At 55.3% G+C, this 20,109-nt stretch overlaps 1 protein-coding gene across 1 annotated transcript in view; it reads right to left on the bottom strand.

Annotated features, from left to right (window-relative positions):
• Positions 1–20,109, bottom strand: part of LOC117648460 — a 119,799-nt gene that overhangs the window by 15,779 nt on the left and 83,911 nt on the right. Inside the window, exon 3 of the mRNA XM_034390965.1 lies at positions 1,695–1,830. Coding sequence (XP_034246856.1) covers positions 1,695–1,830 — 136 coding nt within the window. The remainder of the gene's footprint in view (positions 1–1,694; positions 1,831–20,109) is intronic.

Genomic DNA, 20,109 nt, shown 5'->3' with positions numbered 1-20,109 from the left:
GTAGCATCGAATTTTGATGGGTGACCAAGGTGCCTGATGCTCGCAAGGTATAAGCTAGACACGTCCTTCATTCCCCATGAGGCAGTGCACCATGGTGCAGCCGCCCCCATGGTGCTCGCATCCCCATGGTGCACGCATCCCCATGGCTCGCATCCCCATGGCTGGCCTCCCCATGGTCCTGAACACCATGGGCATTTCTCCATGGGCAAAATCTTGTGACCATGGTGAATCACGGATCACCATGGTCAGCCATCCCCATGGCCCAGCTCATGGTTTTTTTAGCCTGGGGCTGAGGGACGCCAAAAGGGGGCGCCCCACATAAGGACGAGGCTTTTCGCATTGCAGTCACGTGGCAGCCAAAACAACGTCATGTAAAGCAAGATAACGGCCTGTCTCTGTCTGACCTGGCGACTGTCTCTCTCTGACCTGGCGACTGTCTCTCTCTGACCTGGCGACTGTCTCTCTCTGACCTGGCGGCCGGCCTTGCTGCCCCCTCTCCAAATCAGATTGGAGCGGAGAACCCGCCCCTCTCGACGCGTGTATTCAGTCTGCTCCGGACGCCAGTTAGAGAGACATCGAGATCAGATAAGCGCTCCGTCTCACTCAAGTATTTCCAATTGTTGTCCGTATCGTCTCGCCAAACTGAATATCAGAGAGAAAAAAAAAAAGAGAGAGAGAGAGAGAGAGAGAGAGAGAGAGAGAGAGAGAGAGAGAGAGAGAGAGAGAGAGATAACGACGATGAGCTGGAATATTGACAAGAAGGAATCGCTTTGTGTGAAAACGATTGGTCGAATTGACTTGGTCCTCCTGCAGCCCTTTGAGCGAGTAACCGAATCATATTGTGTCTGCGCTGCTGGGACTGAGGTGCTTCCACTTCCCCAAGAAGAACTTTTTTTTAACCGTCATTCCGTTCAAACGCACACCGCGGCTCAGCATGTGCCAAGAGCGTGGCAGCATAATGTGACCATTTATTTCTGCTAATTCTGTCTGTCTGTCTGTCTGTCTGTCTGTCTGTCTGTCTGTCTGTCTGTCTGTCTGACTGACTGACTGTCCGCCACGCCCGTATCGTGCCCTAAACTTTCATAAACATTGTCAGGGCCGGCCGGGCTGTGCGGGGCCCCCGGCGGGGCCGCGGGGGCTCCAAGGGACAGAGAAAAAGGGGGCTCCGCTGCGCCCTGCCTGCGCCCTGTGCCCTCGCCCCGTCCGTGTGGAGATCCGCCAAACCATTTGTCGAGGCAACGACAGCGCGGGTCAGCCGGGCCCGCCTTCCCCCACGAGCTGCTCACAAATATTCAGTACATGCTCTCCTGCCACGGCCACCGTCAGCGGCCACGCCCCGCCCCGCCCCGCCCCGCCCCGCCCCGCCCCGCCCCGCCCCGCCCCGCCCCGCCCCGCCCCGCCCCGCCCGGGGTCGATGGTCAGGCACGCCCGGCCACTAACCACCTATATCTTTGCGCGCGCCGCCCCCCTCCCCCCACCTCCATCACGGCGCAACGCGGCGCGGCGTGCAGCCACGCACTTCACCCGCGGAGTGAAAGAGGAAAAAATAATATGTAGAGGCGAGTTTTTCACGATTAAGGAACGAAGTGGCAATTCGCACGGTATAAACGATGGTGTGGCCGATTAACCGTACAAGCAGGCAAGAAAAAAAGAAAAAAAATGGTGGTATTTGAACCCGGGATGTTTACACTTACCGATGACGGTGAGCAGGCCTGTCTGCAACCCCGTGTGGAAGGTGGGTGCGTCGGCCGAGACCTCGCACCGGTAGTAGGCGGGCGGCTGGCGGCCCACGTCCTGGATCGTCACCCTGTTGGCGTCCGACCGGCTCACCTGTCAACACACAGGCACGCTGTCAAACAACAGGCAGGCAGACAGACAGGCAAACAGACAGGCAAACGGACAGACCGACAGGTAGACAGGCAAGCAGCACGGAGCGCCCGGCGGGTAGGCAACACAACGCACTGCCGCTCTGCGGGCTGGCCTACCCTCGCCATTGCAGGCGCGGAGCCCGGAGCACAGAAGAAAAGGGGAACTAAGGAGGAGGAGGAAGAGGAAAAAGAAGAAGAAGAAGAAGAAAAAGAAAGAAAAAGAAAGAAGAAAGAAAGAAGAAGAAAGAAAAAAGAAGAAGAAGAGAAAAAAGAAGAAAGGGAAAAGAAAGAAGAGGGAAAAAGAAGAAGAAGAAGAAGAAGAGAAGAAGAAGAAAGAAGAAGAAGAAGAAGAAGAGGAAAAAGAAGAAGAAGAAAGAAGAAGAAAGAAGAAGAAGAAGAAGAAGAAGAAGAAGAAGAAGAAGAAGAAGAAGAAGAAGAACGCTGTTTACCTGTTTGTCACACCTTTCCCCCTGACGTCCCCCAATTAATGACCATAATCCCGGCGGACACACAGGGTTGGATTAAATCAACTTTCCTGCACCACAGTACATAAATCATCCTGGGTCACCGCGCCGCCGCCCGCGCCATGCCAGGCCGAGACCCAGGCCGAGACCCAGGCCGGGACGGTGACTTGGCGACCCAGGTGGGGGAGTAGACGCCGGCCTCAAGGCAAAAATATTTCTAAAAACATTGAGCTAAATGTTTTAAAAGTATAAAAACAAATTGTTTTGAGCGTATTTGAACCACCGAACCGCCGAGTGGAAATCACACGCCTCTAACCGCTGAGCTAACGGAGGGCGGCAAGAGGGTTTCCGACTGGCGGGATGTCTCGCGGCGACGCGACGCCGATTTCATTACTGACGGGGAAAAAAACAACAAAAACGCGACGCGACGCACTCCCCGCAGACATACTCCGGAGATTGGAGAACAAGAAGAAGGGGACAGAACTGCAGCAGTGCGCCATCCGTCTTGGGTCGAGGCCCAGGCAGCCGCCAGCCAGCCAGCAGCCAGCCCACAGTGGGCCAGAAGACCGGTGGAGGCGGCCAAAACTCTAGACGCGTTTCGAGCTCCAGAGTCACTACACTGGCCTCGAACCTAACGTGTGACCCCACCAATGGATTCCTCGTTCGGAGGGCAATCCATTGGTGGGGTCACACGTTCGGTTCGGGTCACGTACAGCGACTCTGGAGCTTAAAACGCGTCTAGAGTTTTGGCCGCCTCCACCGGTCTTCTAGCCCACTGTGCAACCAGCAGTCCTGCCACCGCCTTCTCAGCGGCACACTCCTCATCGCGGTCGTCGCCATGTTTCAGGAAGGCGGTGCTGCGGCTTGCCAAAGGAATATATCCCGATCGCCGCGGCGTCGCCATCGAACGTCTGATTTACAAACTGTCGCGAGGGTCTCTCTCTCTCTCTCTCTCTCTCTCTCTCTCTCTCTCTCTCTTCTTTAGGAGGTCGACGGGCGGCGCGGACAGCGCGACGCGTCCCACCAGCTTCACGTGGCGGGGGCATTGTTTGCGGGCTGGGCGGGGCGTGGAGGGCGAGGCACTCAAAACAACAACAACAGCATTGGATCAAAAAAAAACTTTAAACTCTTAAACATTAATTTTTTAAAAAAAATTTGATGTTCTTGTTTACAAAAACAGTTTTATTTTCTGTTTAAACAATTAGGCCTCAACATTCCTTTCATTATATATTCTTCAGAAAATCTTCAGAAAAAAAAAGTATTTGCCAAAGCCTCATATCCTTGGGGGGCTTGGGCGCGGTCTTGGCGGCCTTGGGCGCGGCCTTGGGGGCCTTGTTTGGCGCGAATCTGGTGCCTTTTACGATGCCGACACGCACATGCTGTTTTCGGCAGCAAGCTGTTAACCCAGGGCCAATTTCCTTGCTGAATTAGTCATGCCGCATCGAGACGCGCCTTCTGTCTGTCTGTCTGACGCGTTTAGAGCTCCAGAGTCGCTAAATGGGACTCGAACCGAACGTGTGACCCCACCAATGGATTCCTCGTTCGGAGAGCAATCCATTGGTGGGGTCACACGTTCGGTTCGAGTCCCATTTAGCGACTCTAGAGCTCAAAACGCGTCTAGAGTTTTGGCCGCCTTCACCGGTCTTCTGGCCCACTGTGCTACGGCGTGCTCCGCCTTGTCGCGATCCGTCTTCCGGGGCCGTCGATAAGCCGAGAGGGCGGCCAGGGGGGCGGTTTTAATTTTCTTAGCAGGCGGTGTTGAGTCGATGTAGCAGGCCGTGGAGTCGGCAGTCAAGGTGGAGAGCGTGGTGGGCGTGGCCCTGCGCGGCGGCCGGGAAGAGGCACGCCGCCACCCTCCAAATCTCGCTATTACCGAACTGTCAGCGAGGATACAAACGTACTGTGTCTTCCAGCCCTGGCGTAGCCCTTCCCCGGAGCGGCGTAGCCCTAGCGCAGCCCTCGCGTAGCCTGCGTGGCTGTGGGGCACAGTGGGTCAGAAGACCGGCGGAGGCGGACTAAACTCTAGACGCGTTTTGTGCTCCAGAGTCGCTTAGCAGGACTCAAACCGTACGTGTGACCCCATCAATGGATTCCTAGTTCGAAGAGCAATCCATCGGTGGGGTCACCTGTTCGGTTCGAGTCCCATTTAGCGACAGTGGAGCTTAAAGCGCGTCTGGAGTTTTGGCCGCCCCCACCGGTCTTCTGGCCCACTGTGTGGGGCTAGCAGCGGGCCTGGCCCAGCCAACACCGAGTCTTGCACAAACAGCCGTCAAACTTACCGCCCCCGTTTCGCTCTTTGCCCCCAGATTTATACTTTCCACATCCTTCGGGGACGCACGCACAGTGGGCCAGAAGACTAGTGGAGGCGGTCAAAATCCCGGACGCGTTTTGAGCTCCAGAGTCGCTAAATGGCATTCGAAACAAACGTATGACCCCACCAATGGATTGCTCTCCGAACGAGGAATCCATTGGTGAGGTATTTGAACTACGAATATTGGTTCACACCGTCTCCTCTAGCCATTCACTCACCTACACCTGTCGCAAAAAAGTGAAACAGCGTTAGCCTTTCTACCCGTTATCCTGCCGGCCGGTGCCGAGCCGGCACTCCCCAGTCCCACTCGCACAAAGGCGCACCTGGTTGAATGATATTAAAATTTCACGCCGCGCGCTGCGTCTGGCGTCGCGTTCGCGTTTCGCGCTGCGAGCGCCTCGCTCGGCTTCGCTTCGGTTTCCGGAACGGTCCGAATCGGAGCAATAATGTTCCCGCACCGCGTTTGCTTCCAGCTGCCTGGCCACGCACAGTGTGAGTGTGTGTGTGTGTGTGTGTGTGTGTCGTTATGGTGGAACTTGTTATACAGCATTTATTGATCATTATTCACTGTAACGAGAAGGTGCACATGGAGGTAGAGGATAATAAGGAGATGGGGCGGGGGAGTGCGTGAGAGAGAGAGAGAGAGAGAGAGAGAGAGAGAGAGAGAGAGAGAGAGAGAGAGAGAGAGAGAGAGACGCAAGCCAAGTGGCGGCTCTAATGGGCTGTTACAGCACTGTACCTCCATCTCTCTCTCTCCTTCTCTCTTCTATTGACGCTTCTAAATCGTCTCTGGAGCACCTTTCAAATATTTGCCGGCTGGGGCGCTGCCCCGCGCTGCCCTGCGGCCCCTTGAAGGGCCTCGGAAGTGGTGAAATCGCAGCCAATCTAATGAAGGGCGAAGGCGGGGTGAAAGCAAGGGCGCGGGGCGAAGAGCCATCGGGGGAAGCGCCGCGCCTTGTCGCTTGAGACTGGCGAGCAACCAACAGATTGCCTAAACAAATTGCGTTACGATGCACCGTTTAAAAATAACACTCTGTTGGAAAATTGAAAAAAAAGCAAAACAAAAAAAAAGAAGGAAACATATGTTTTTTAAAAAAATGCGGTGGTGACAATATAAGTTAGGTCTTTCGGGTTAAGTGACTCCTCCTTCGTCCGCACGGCTGCGCAGAATCTTAAAGACAAGGGTCTTAAATTTTGCCTGAATTCTTAAAAAAATTAAGTGAACCTGTTTCGAAACATCAACGCTGGAACTAAGCGTCATCGCTCGGGCCACTGCCCAGGGAAACGAGCTTCGGCGGAAACGCCTTCCCGAGCAACGTCACCCCGTTTTTGTCACAACGAATAATTCGGAAGGCTTTAAGCGAATGATTTATTCGACTTGTGGGCAAGCCCGGCAGGCTGTTCCCCCCCCTCTCTCTCTCTCTCTCTCTCTCTCTCTCTCTCTCTCTCTCTCTCTCTCTCTCTCTCTCTCTCTCTCTCTCTCTCGGTGACCGTCGTCCCTCTCGAAGTGAGCGGGCTTACCGAGTTGCCAAGTGTAAGACAGCCAAAGCGCACTTGGCATGATTTAGAGCAGGCACATTGCTCGATTGGTTAATTATTCCGGTGTAGTGGCGCTATCTGCCGGCCACCGCGTGCACCCTGCAGGCCAGCCAGCCCCATCGCCTGGGGTTCGAGTCCCGGCCGGGGCACTGCACAGCAAGACAAAAAAAAAAAAAGGAATCGAACCCGCGCTTGCGGGCATAAATAAACTACAAAAAGACGTTGCCGCCCTGGTGCGTTGCTGCTGGAGCGCAGAGAATGGCCTGCTGCAGTGGGAACCGTCAATAATCCTAAGATCCATCATTCAGGGATATAACGCTTCTGTTAGAGGGAGAGAGAGAGAGAGAGAGAGAGAGAGAGAGAGAGAGAGAGAGAGAGAGAGAGAGAGAGCGGAGAGCGTGTCTCACACACACGGATGTGGGATAGACTAACGACTCGATGACCAGCGATTATTCGAGGTGTGTGTGTGTGTGTCTTTCTCCATCAGACCGTTTCCGAATATGCAGCCCCCCCCTCTTTTTTCGTGGCAGAGAAAGGGCAAGCGGACAACGCGAGGGGCACCTATTAAAATTTTTATTGGAGGAAGGATTACGCAAGAACGTATAGCCCTTCTGGAGGGCCGCTGGCCACATTTGTTAAGCGAGATTAAGAAATATGGCCACTGGGTCGCCAGGGATGGGGGAGGGGGGCTGCGGTTTGGGGAGGGGGAGGTTCAACACTGGAGGCGCGAAGGACTGCCACAAGGGATTAGCAGGACGACCGGACAGACAGACAGGCAGACAGGCAGACAGACAGACAGGCGGGCAGGCTACTGTTCAAGAGTACACAGGCGCGAGCGTTCCCCCAAATAACCGAGACTTCGGTGAAAATCGATCGTCCCGCGAACGAAAAATGTTCCGACCGATACTTCTCACTGCCAGCGTCGATGAGCTGATCAATGCAATCAATCTATGACGGGCTCGGCCGAGGGAGACGAGGGGAGGCAATTTTAGCTGATCCTGTTTCTATCTTTTGCGAGTGATGGCGCCGCTGATGGACAGGTGCCTTGCTTGGACAACGTAGACAAGGCTGTCCGGGGCCCGGGCCGGCCCGGACCGCCCCGACCGCTGGCGAGCTCGCCGAGGGGATGAAGTTTGATCCAGTGGAGCCACAGGCTGCCCTCCAAGAGTTGCCGCCCGTCCCGTCCGCCCTAGTCCGACCCAGTCCGACCGCCGCCGCAGGGCGTGTTGGGCCCACACGATGGTCGGCGACTTGGTGTCGGCACCTCTGTCGCTAAGCCTTATCTCACGCATCAGGCCACCTCACAGTGGACTTGCCAGCGGACCGGTGGGGGCGGTCAAAACCCCGGACGCGTTTTGAGCTCCAGCGTCGCTAAATAGGACTCGAACCGAACGTGTGACCCCACCAATGGATTGCTCTCCGAACGAGGAATCCATTGGTGGGGTCACACGGTCCCATTTAGCGACTCCGGAGCCCCATGCAGAAAGTCGGTACTTGAACCCAGGGACACTCCGCCTCCTTCCCCGGCCCTTTCTCGGGGAATCGGGGTCAGCCTCCGGATGCAGGGACAGTGTGGTGGACGTGGAGGGCCTTGCTGGCCTGGCGGGCTGGCCCGGCGGGGGCTCCATAGAGGAAGTAACCGAATGAAGTGCGCCACTCCGGGGAGGGAGCGGCCTAAAGCCGGCCGGCCCAGCACGGTCCTCGTTCCGCCTCGCCCCGAGTGCACCGACAAACACGAAAACGTTAACGAGTATCTTGCCCGGCGTCGTTCGGGCTCGGAGAGTATTCAAACTTGATGGCGCGTCCACCCATCGGATATAGGCTATGTCCGCCTCTCTAGGGTTGGACTCCATGCGTCTGTCTGCTCGCAAGTCTATTTGTCTGTCTGTCTGTCTGTCTGTCTGTCTGTCTGTCTGTCTGTCTGTCTGTCTGTCTGTCTGTCCTCTGACCTCCTCATCCTTCGCGGCACTTCCCCCTGGACCGTGCCGGCCGTGCCCCGCGGGAAATTCCCGCTTTGTCCCCGGGATCCCCCCTCCCCTCCCCTCCCCCTCTTTCGATGTGGTTGCGGCAACAGGCCCCCTTATCTGCTGCCCATTGCCCCCCAGGGCCGCCAACACACACCTTGCTTGGCACAGGTATCGCTGCCAACACTGCCGAAAAAAAAAGAAACCTTTCTTTTTCTCTCTCCGCGAGTCAAAACAAAACTTAACTGGCGACAAGCGTTGTTGGCACTTTGACGACAGGGTCGCCGAGCAGTCGCTCTTGGCGCAAAGCCGTGGAATGAGGTGTGGAGGGGGGGGGGGCGTGTAACAAGGGGTCCGCTTTACCTGCACGCCGCTTATCCCCGGGGGCACGGGGCACGGCACGGGGAGGGGTACAAAGGGGTTGAGATGATTGAGTTAGATGCTATGGTGGAGCTTCGCGACGCCCAGCGCGCCTCACCCGCCCCGCCCCGCCCCGCCCCGCCCCGCCCCGCCCCGTTCAAGGACTCGCGGCGTGGACCACGAGGATTGCCAATACTTGTGAAAAGAGCTAAGCGGATCAATTTTGGCTCGACCCGACCGCTCCACAGAAAGGACGAACAACTGGGAAAATACGTTCCAAACCTCGCCCCTCCTCGCCTCGGCCTGAGCGCTGCGCGAGGCGCTGCGGCACTTGAAAGCCGCATCGCCACACGAGTGGAAAGCAGGGTTTTTCTTTTATTCGCAGAGTAGGACCCGTGCACAGTGGGCTGGGAGACCGGCGGAAGCGGTCGAAATCCCGGACGCGTTTTGAGCTCCAGAGTCGCCAAATGGGACTCGAACCGAGCGTGTGACCCCACCAATGGATTGCTCGTCGGGAGACCAATCCATTGGTGGGGCCACACGTTCGGGACGAGTCATGGTTAGTGACTCTGGAGCTCGAAACGCGTCTTAAGTTTGACGCGATGCTCTAGACTCTGGCAGTGTCGCCGAGACGAGACGGGAAACGCGACGCCGAAGCTAGAACAAAAGGGAGAAAGAGACTTTGCAGCCGAGGCAGGCAGCGGCGTGGCGGAGGGGGAGAGAGGGGAAGGCAGTCAACAGCCTTTTCGTCCCCCCCAATCCAGGGCAGTGTAGGGCTTATGCACAACACAGGGCTTGGAAACACGGGATGGCGGTTGGCGGTCGGGGTGGCGTTGCTCGGGCAAAAGGCCGCCCCGCCCCGCCCCGCCCCGCCCGCCCCGCCCCGCCCCACCCCGCCCCGCCCCGCCCCACCCCATCGTTTTACCTCAGTCCCATTTGCCAGGAGGCCAGCACCTTCACCTGTTTGGCTGCTGCAGGAGTACAACGAAAAGCAATTACAGACACTTTCATGTCGTTTTTCCTGTTTCCCGCCGTCCATGTTCAGTCGACGTTTAATCCCGCACCGCACGGAGGATTTGACAGCAGACCGGTGGAGGCGGTCAAAATGCCCGACGCGTTTTGGGCTCCAGAGGCGCTAATAAGGACTCGAACCGAACGTGTGACCCCACCAATGGATTCCTCGTTCAGAGAGCAATCCATTGGTGGGGTCACACGTTCGGTTCGAGTCCCATTTAGCGACTCTGAAGCTCAAACCGCGCGCCGGGGTTTTGACCGCCTCCACCGGTCTTCTGACTCACTTTGCACTGCCTTTCTAAAACCCCGCTTGATTTACACGCATTGGTTTGTATACAAAGTATTTGCCAAGGCCACGGCACTTTGTACGAACATCTGCAGGGGCCTGCCAGGTGTGGAGAGTGTCGTAACGCGTTCACTCACCAGTGCAGGCGACAGCCCTCGCCAAATAAGTGTGTGTCGTCGCCGACTCGTCGGCACACAGAGCCTCAAAGAGCAAGTCGCCGCTGGTCCACAAACAAGGCCTCTGTCGAGTTGATCGGGGCTCCGACCGCTATGAATTTCACATGAGAGGACGAAACAAAGATTTCCCGGAGCGTTTTCATCAAACGGCGGCCAAGTTTCCTCTTTGACGGGGAGGGACGGTCCCGCTAGCGCAGCGGTTCAGTCCACTCTTCATGTGCTGGCAGTGCCGGCCCCGCTTCGCGTCACGGTAGCCTCGGGGTAGAATGTGAGGCTGGGAACTCGGAGGTCCGTGGTTCAACCCCCAATACAGTTATATTTATTTTATTTTTTTACGGACCGCAGTTTAGTCGCAATCAGCCAGGCAGACCCGCCAGACACGAGCCGCGGCTCAGAGCGTCTGGCACAGTGCAGAGAGTGGCGTCGGGGTAGTCTAGTCGGTACTCTACCTGCCCCTCGCTCCGTGACGCGGCCCTTGTCGACATCTCAATCTATTTTACAGGCCGCCCGCCTCCAAGATGCACGGCTGAGGGAAAAGGGGGGGGGGGGAGGCAAGCAACCTCGCCGCACGCTGAGTGACACGACGCGGGTGAGAGCGGCCGACCCTGACTGCTGTCGTCGGATCGTCGGATCGCCTAAGTGAAAGAGAATGTTCCTTCCGGGGTCAGCGGCTGTTAACGGCCCGGCACGCTCACGCCACAGTGGGCCAGAAGACCGGTGGAGGCGGTCAAAACGCCGGACGCGCTTTGAGCCACAGAGTCGCCAAACAGGGCTCGAACCGAACGTGCGACCCCACCAATGGATTGCTCTCTGAACGAGGAATCCATTGGTGGGGTCACACGCTTGTTTCGAGTCCTGTTCAGCGACTCTGGAGCTCAAAACGCGTCCGGAGCTTCAGCCGCCTCCACCGGTCTTCTGGCCCACTGCGCAACCATGCCCACGCCCACACTCACGCCCTTGAAGGGAGTCGGATTAAAGCGGATTGATTTAAATCCCTGTTTATACAATCAGGCGGGGAGATAATCCCGCCTCATTACAAGCAACTTTCCGCACCCTCTGACTGAATAATAATTGGGGGCCCACCTGAGTTGCATAATGGATGGGGTTAAGTTCGGCCGCCCCAACCTCGACTACCCGCCGAAAAAAAAAACGGGAGGGAGGAAAAAAAGCATCGCAGCTCGGTGCGTGTCGAGACGGCGTCTGCCGTAAAAAGCGCAGGTTTATTAGCCGTTCAGAGCCAAAATTTTAAAATGCAGGCATTTTTTTTCATATCTCCGATTATATCAGTTCGGTTATTACAATTTTGAAAATCAAGCACAAACCCTGTCATAGATTTATTGCTTGTACAGATCCAAAATTTTAAAACGCAGGCCAATTTTTTTTGTGCCGATAATGTCATTTTGGTCGTTTTAAAATTTTGAAAATCTAAAAAACAAACCCCCTTTTTTTGAAGGGTAAAATTAATGCACCGGCCGACCAAAGTGCGAGCTGTAAAGCCTGGCTTCGACAACCATGAGGCCTCGGACTCAGCGAGGACGTGTTCCCGTGTCCCTCCCCCCACATCGTGGCCAATCCTCTCCCATGTCAACCCCACCCAATCCAGCACCCCCTCCCCCTTCCACACTCTGGAGGGGGGGGGGGCATTGTTCGGCCAACAATGCGGGAGAAAGTAGGTGAACAGAATGGTGGCATTACTCTCGAGCCGTGTTTCAACGAGCGGCGCCACTACAAAATCGAGAGATCGAATAAGAGGGAAGCGCTGCCCGTCGACCCGAATAATTGTGTTTGTCTCAGACGAGAGAGAGAGAGAGCGAGACGGCGTGCGATTCCTTCTCGCCAAGGAGGTCGTTGCTGGACACAGCCAACACTGGGCAAAACAAAAAAAAACTAAAAAAAAGAAGAAAACAAGAAAAAACTAAAACAAGAAAAAAAACAAGAAAAAAACAAGAAAAATAAAAACAAGACAAAACTAAAACAAGAAAAAACGAAAACAAGAAAAATAAAAACAAGACAAAACAAAAACAAGAAAAAGGCACAGCTGGATTCAAAATTGCACGCACCTTTACCCAGAAACGCTGTTTTCTAAGTTCGCAAAAAAGACTTAAAGAAAAAGTACCGCTGATAAAAAGTGCAGAGTTTCCCAGCTTGAGAGAGGGAGGTGCTGCTTGTGCGTCGGTAGGGTTGGCAACGCTGCGTCGGGGACTGACCGCAGAGACGGGTGCCGGCAGTCTCGACCGTATCAGCTGTCGCCACAATCGCACGTGCCGCTGCCACCTGTGGTGGCGCGCCACTCGAAGGGGAGAAAGAAAGAGAGAGAGAGAGAGAGAGAGAGAGAGAGAGAGAGAGAGAGAGAGAGAGAGAGAGAGAGAGAGAGAACAAAGAGAGCACGGAAAAAGGGCAGAGCGGTGCCGGTGGCACCAGCGCGCCTGTGGGACAGGGGATAGGCAACACGCTGGCCGCGTCTGTGTGACGGGCGGGCCTACCCGGCACGCTGCAGGCGCTGAGGCAGCGGGAAAGAAGAAGTAGAAGACGAAGAAGAAGAAAGAAGAAGAAGAAGAAGAAGAAGAAGAAGAAGAAGAAGAAGAAGAAGAGCAGGAGGAGGAGGCATCTTTTGCGGTATAAAAAGGAAATTCGAGGTGGAATGGGAGAGACGTGAAAGGGCGGTGATATGTGAATGCGTTTTCTCGGTTCATTTCCCCCGCAGCGTTCCCCCTCTTTTCCCCCTTCCCTCCGCCTCAGCCCTTTGCCAGGGCCCACAGGTACAACGAGCGGAAGCGAAAAATGTCGTCTGCTTCATCCAAGGCGTCGCAGCCCGCGCATCAGCTCTTTTGTCTTCGCACTTCAGCGTCTTTTCGCGAACGCGAACACACAGACACACACACACGCACACATAGCGGGCCACACTCTAAATGTTCTACAGTGAAGATTCTCCATATTATGGTGAAAATGTTCCATATTATGGTGGTGCAGCTGACTTCGTAACATACCATTGAGAATTCACTGTACCTTATAGAGATTTTGACGAATTTCGTTGGTATTATGGAGAAAATATCCACCATATTATGTTGGTGCAGCCTTTCACCGTAAGACATTTACTGTGCAGAAGATCGGCGAAGGCGGCCAAAATTCCAGAGGCGTTTTGAGCTCCAGAGTCGCTAAACAGGACTCGAATCGAGCGTGTGACCCCACTAATGGATTCCTCGTTCGGAGAGCAATCCATTGGTGGCGTCACAGGTTCGGTTCGAGTGCCAGTTAGCGACTCTTGAGCTCAAAACGCGTCCGGAATTTCGTCCACCTTTACCGTTCTCATGCGCTGCGGATGAAATCCCCGTTATTGGTCCGGGCGGCAGTGCCGAGGCGGTGCCGCCACCACACTGCACAGCACTCGGCTGGAAGGCGAGGAGCCGCCGAGGTGAGCTCGGTACAGCCTCAGCACAGCCTCGGTACAGCCCGAGGGGTGAATCACTCAGGGTTCTGGTGTACACATGAGTACATGAGTACGGGTGAGTACACCTTGCTTTACTCATAAATTTCACAATTTAAAACGTTTTAAGGCTTTATATAGCGTTTTTAACGACATTCGACGTTAAATCGGTCGAAAAACTAGAGAATTTCACCTTTTTAAAACTTGTGAGTACAATGAGTACGGGCAAATTTGTACACATGAGTACACTTGTGATTCACCCCTCGGTACAGCCGCACTGCTTGCACGGAAGTCGCCAGCAAACAACAACACGGCCAACAAGCGTGCCACCCAACGCGGCACACTCTCCAAAACAACGCCGCCCCCCCCCAAAAAGAAAGAGATTTTTTTCGGTGGGTTGTACTTTAGTACTTCCATACCGTGCTCCCTCGCGAAAAACGCAGCGGCGAATTTCTCATCCTTTCATTCTCGCTGCTGATGACTGGTGCACGCATCGTGGCGCCCCAGGCCCTGCTTCAACCAGGCTTCAGCCTCGGCGAGGCTCTCAGCATGTAATGAGCCAGTGATGGCAGGCGGGGCGGGGCGGGGCGTGCCATGTGTCAGCGTCAGCACAATGGCGTGCCCGCACCTAGGCCCTCGAACCACTCCAATTGTCGCTCTCTTTCTATCCTTCGGCACTCCGATGCTCCCTCTCGCCTCCAGGCTTGTCCTTTTCAGTGATAAGTTGCCGACAAAACAGACACGTCGCCTCACAGGTTTCGCGGGTCAGTCTGTGCCGAGACATGACAACGACCGGCTCGTTTGGAGCTCAAGCGAGGCTTCAGAGTCACGCCCGTGATTCCTCGCTCGAAGAACACCCGCCGTTTCGATTCGAGTTTTGAGTCTGAGTCTCGATTTGAGTTTGAGTCTCGATTCGAGTTTGAGTCTCGATTCGAGTTTGGGTCTCGATTCGAGTTTGAGTCTGTTTGAGTCTCGATTCGAGTTTGAGTCTCGATTCAAGTTCGAGTCTCGATTCAAGTCCGAGTTTCGATTCGAGTTCGAGTCCTGGATTCGAGTTTGAGTCTCGATTTTTGAGTTTGAGTCTCTGCCCTAGTCTCGACTCGAGTGCCACAGGAAAAAGTGTTTTGCGACTGCGCTGCACGGCTTGGGCGACGCGTCGTGACGAGGGCGGCCCGGCCACTGAATGGGGACTCGAAACGGAGAAATGGAGGGAGATTTAGCAGACGAGAGGTTGAGGCAGTGAAAGGGGCGAAGGAGAGGGTCGTACTTAGACGATGTCTCACTCGGGGAGACAAGTGGAGTCGTGAAGGACCTGTCCTTGGACCTGTCCACCGCGAGTGCTCCGCGAGTCTGTTAACACAACGCCATTCGGTGGCCGGGCCCGTTAGCGCACCCGACCGTGACCCCGAGGACCGGCGTTCGAATCCCCACACCCCATTTTGTTTCCCTCCTCTTTCCCCACATAAAAAATGGCTGCGAAGAAAGCGCGGGGCGGCGTCGGCCACGTCCCACACTGGAAGGGGCGGCGCCTTGACAGGCCGGCCAGTCAGTCCACCGGACAGCCTGCTGAGCTGTGCAGCGTTCGAGAACCAGTGCGTGGTCTATTGAACTGGCCAGAAGACCGGTGGAGGCGGCCGAAGCTCCGGACGCGTTTTGAGCTCCAGAGTCGCTAAACAGGACTCGAACCGAACGTGTGATCCAACCAATGGATTACTCGTTCGAAGAGCAATCCATTGATGGGGTCACACGTTCGGTTCGAGTCCCATTTAGCGACTCTGGTGCTCAAATCGCGTCTAGAGTTTCGGCCGCCTCCACCCGTCTTCTGGCCCACTGTGCGGCTGACTCCTCCGCCGGCCGGACTGACGAGAACATCTCTGCGCACGTCTTCGCGGAGAACAGGTCCATCTGGACGTGCTGACGGGGCAACGGCCAACAACTCTGGAGAAAATCGGGCAGAACCAGAAGCGTTCCAAGTAAAAATCGAAAATTACAGTGATGAACCAGCTTTACAGTGTCTGATTTCCATGAATGGATGGTGGAAGTTGTGTCGTTTTTCGTCGCGCGAGTGGCGTGCTTGTAGTCGCGGCCCGATGTTCGTCGCGAGTCCAGTCCCGTTTTGCTTTGCGAGTACACATTCGCCAAGCAGTCGTGCCAATACCGCCCCGCCCCGCCCCACGTCAGAAGTCCACATGGCGGGCACTGGGCGGCACTGGGTCGCCTCAACCCTGCCACAGTGGGCCAGAAGACCGGTGGAGGCGGCCAAATCTCCAGACGCGTTTTGAGCTCCAGAGTCGCTAAATGGGACTCGAACCGAACGTGTGACCCCACCAATGGATTCGTCGTTCGGAGAGCAATCCATTGGTGGGGTCACACGTTCGGTTCGAGTCCCATTTAGCGACTCTGGAGCTCAAAATGCGTCTAGAGTTTCGGCCGCCTCCACCAGTCTTCTGGCCCACTGTGCCGCGGCAGTGGGTCGGCAGGAAAGTCTTGTAATCTGTCCCGGTGGAGGGAGCGGCCCGCGTAGCCCCGCGTAGCCCTGCGTTGAGTGAGCTCTAGGGCCTGCGTGGCCGCCCGCCAGCCCCGCCAGCCCCGCCAGCCTGGTGCTCGGCCTCGGACACCTGCTGCACTAACCGCGTGGAGTGTAGTGGATGCCGCCAAGGACGCACTCAAGGTCGTTCCCAAGGACGCGCCCAAAGGCGGCACCAAAGTTTTGCTTTAATATCCGGACTGTCACTGGCGCTGAGAAAAGTTTTGTTTGAGTCTCAGTTAGAGAAAAAATACTGGAAGTAGATCGAACTGTTTCGATTCGCGGCTCTCGCACGCGTTTTTAGCTGCAGATTCGCGGGACTCGAACCGAACGTGTGACCACACCAATGGATTCCTCGTTCGGAGAGCTGTCCATTGGTGGGGTCACGCGTTCGGTTCGAGTCCCATTTAGCGTCTGGCGCCGCCTTCGCCGGTCCTCTGGCCCACTGTGCGACGGCGGCCTGCTTGTCGGAGGAGCAGCGGCTCGACGGCGGTGCCGATAACGATGTCAACATCGAGCTGCACCTCCCGACTCGCCGATAATTAGGCACGGCCTTGTTGGTGTATCGGCCCGCTACCCGCCTGGCCCCAACCCGCCCCGCTCCCAGCCCCGCCCCGCCCCGCCCGCGAGCAACACGGATAGGCCAACTTCCCGCTCCGAATTCCTGCGTGCCGGTGCAGTGCGAAAACTTTGGCGACGCCGCTGTATGCCAACTATCAGTCACCCATTTGTCTCTCTCTCTCTCTCTCTCTCTCTCTCTCTCTCTCTCTCTCTCTCTCTCTCTCTCTCGCACACACACACTGAAAATATACGCACTGCCGTGTGAGCCGAGCGGGGCGCCACGGGTTTGAAACCCCGGCGGGGCGTGTCCTCGGCTAGCTTTTTATAACGCTCAGCGACTGGCCCGCGACGCGGCGCGGACGCTGCAGACGCGCCAGAGACCTTGCAGAGACCCTTGCGGAGAGGTTTACAGCACGCGCCGTACCTGGCGCCATGCAGTCATAAACGGCATCCCGAAAAGGAGGGAAGCTCTCTCTCTCTCTCTCTCTCTCTCTCTCTCTCTCTCTCTCTCTCTCTCTCTCTCTCTCTCTCTCTCTCTCTCTCTCTCTCTCTCTCTTTCGCACACACACACACACACACACACACAGAGCGCAGAGCCACAAAGCGTGACGCGGCACACTGGCATACATGCGTCATTCATGGGAGCCGTCAAAGACCGGCCCGGCACTGGCCTGCCCTGTTTTTCGGCTTCAGCTCACCTGGACTTACGGGACGAGGCGGTGCACAGTGGGCCAAGACCGATGGAGGCGGACAAAACTCTAGACGCGTTTTGAGCTCCAGTCACTAAATGGGACTCGAACCGAACGCGTGATCCCACCAATGGATTGCTCTTCGAACGAGGAATCCATTTAGTGGGGTCACACGTTCGGTTCGAGTCCCACTTAGCGACTGGAGCTCAAAACGCGTCAAGAGTTTTGGCCGCCTGCACCGGTCTTGTGGCCCACCGTGCGGCGAGGCACATTCTTTACAGTGGGGCGGTGTCGCGCCGCCGAGTCGTTGTTCGAACCGCGAGCCCCCACCTCGCTACCCACGCATCGCCTGCGCCTTTCCGATTGGGTGCGCCCTCAATTTTTCCTCGCGGGGAGGAAGAAAGTGGAGGAAAAAAAGAAAGAAACAGAGAAAGTCGTTTGGCGCGCGGCACTCTAGGTACTACCGCCGCCGCTTCTACCTCATCCATGTGGTATAACTGTGCCGACAGGGGCTGCTCGCTTCGCGGACTAGCGCGGCACGGCAAAGGAGGGGGGGGGGGACCCCGCGCATTAAAATTGCAGCCGCGCGAGGTTGCGCGAGGAGGTTGTGTCATTGGATAAAGGTTGCGGAGTCAGCAGGACGTAAAAAGAAGGGTTCATAATTAATGGAGCGTAGCCGAGCCTTGCGGAGCTTCGCGAAGGCCCCCCTTGGCGGCAGTTGGCCGATACACTGCCCGCGCGGGAGAATCTGCAGTCTGAATTGTACCCAGGAACTGATGTCACACTATGCTTTTAAGTGAACAAGGAGGGTAGTTGTAGTGTGGCTCAATTGTTCTGAAAGTGTTCACAGATGTGCTATTTTGTGTGTAGAATGAAGTATGCATCGGGCATAGTCTAACTGCAGATGACCGGCTGCAGTTCGAGTACGGTTAAAATACAGTTTAAGTACACTTAACTGTACTTGAACTGTGCTCTAACTGCCGAAAAACTAGTAGTTTTTTAGGACCTTTTCAGTTTCAACTGCAGTTTTGCGGACAGTTCACGACAGTTTTGACAAAAATACGGTTTTGCCATAAAAATTCAAAATTTTTGATTTCCAGCCTTATGTTGCCTCCCTCCCTCCCACTCTCTCCCTTTTTTTCTTTTTTTTTTTTAGTCGTTGTTGAAGTTTGTCAGTCAGTAGTCGAACCCGGGCCTCAGGGTTGTCAGACCGCAACGCTGCCAACTTTTTTTTTTTTTAAAAAAACATCTTTAATAAAAATAAATAATTTACATATACACTTCAAAGCACAGCTTGCTCAAGCGGCTAATATAGACAACAGGATACGTGGACATAAAAACAAAAAACTGGTCTACGCGCTACGGAGACGTGTGAGGGTCTGGCGCCAGCGCGGGCGATGCCACTGGCCATGCCCGCGCGCTCAGGTAGACGAGGGATTACCGCCACTCCGCGCTCGGCGCGCTCCACTCCACGAGGAATTTTCCCGTCACTTGCCGAGACAAGCTGATCTGGAAGCAGTGCCGAGCTTCACTCGGCGAAATTTAGAACATTAGAATCATTCCAAGGCCGTGACGTGAAAGGGCATTCAGGGTGAAGTTGGAAGTACTCTTTGACTTCTACAGCAATAAACTTTAAGTGTAGTTTTTGACTGCATTCCCAATTGACCCCGGGAATGCATATGTCATACACTTTTTTTTACTCTCCATGTGTAAGCAAAGAGCAAATTAGAAGTATATTTGTCACGGCATTTGGATTTGGAAATAAGTTGAACTTTGACTGTCGTTTGAACTACATTCTGGACTGCCAAAGCAGACTGCAGTTGGATCTGGCAACAAAAATGCAGTTGAAGGACAGTTTCTGTGCACTTTAAAGCACAAAATTGACTGCAGCCAGCAATACAGAACTGATGGTACTTTAAATGCAATTTAAGGGCAGAAAAGAACTGCAGAAAGGAACTGCAGATGAGCCACTGCAGTTTCAAATACAGTTTGACTACTGATCCTTTCGCGCGGGTGTGCTCCGTCGCTCTGTCTCTCTCGCACCTCCACGTCGCGACGCTCCAGTGCGAGAGAGACAGAGCGCTGTTCAGCCTGTAGCGTGGCCTGGTGAAGGAATCGGGAAATAACAGCCCACCTCGAGAGCAGCACACACACACACACACACACACACACGAGAGTGTGCGGAAACAGACAACACACACACAAAAGGCTTGCACACGTAGAGAAGATGTCAGAGCCCCGTCAGATCAGTGGGATGGAAGGCAACAGCCCGTGAAAAAAAAGGAGAACGAAATAAGACGCTCGTGCTTTGCGCGGCGTGCCAAGGAAAAGGCAAAGAACCACTTTATCCTGTTTGAGGGAGTGTGTTCGAATAATTTCTCCCCAACCCCAAACATGTTTTTTTTTTTTAACGAAGAGAATTAAGTTGTTTCGAGTTCAAGATTTTGGTGTTCGGGTTCACATCCGTCTTTGTTGGAAATCGCAGTCGAACAGTCTGGTTGGTCACGTGGTGGGAGTCGGGCCCCTACCTGTTTGACGCGGGTTCAAATCCAACTTCCTTCTGCATTTTTTTTGCATTTTTTTGCGCATTTTTTTTTTTTTGCCTCGACAGTGCAAGGCCTCATGCCTCACCGCCTCTCTCGGCGCGCCAGCACCTTGGTCCCTCTCCTAGCAGATCCCACGGGCATCACTTGTGGATCGCCCCACGGCGCGGCACGGCGCGGCACGGCACTGCAAGGCAAGGCGCAGCACTACGGAACCCTCCACCAGTCTCTCTGTTTCGCGAAATCTTGCCATGATTTCGTTCCAACCCTTTCCGCGCTGCAGCTGCCTGCCCGCCTCCGGCGCACTGCCGTGTGAAGAGCCTTCTCTCTCGCACGCCCCGCGGCGCGCCCCGCGAGTGCGACAGAGACAGAGCGACGGGCCG

This window comes from Thrips palmi, unplaced genomic scaffold, assembly GCF_012932325.1.
Source record: "Thrips palmi isolate BJ-2018 unplaced genomic scaffold, TpBJ-2018v1 HiC_scaffold_3, whole genome shotgun sequence".
NCBI classification, from domain to species: domain Eukaryota; kingdom Metazoa; phylum Arthropoda; class Insecta; order Thysanoptera; family Thripidae; genus Thrips; species Thrips palmi.
This window is presented reverse-complemented; position numbering and strand designations above follow the sequence as displayed.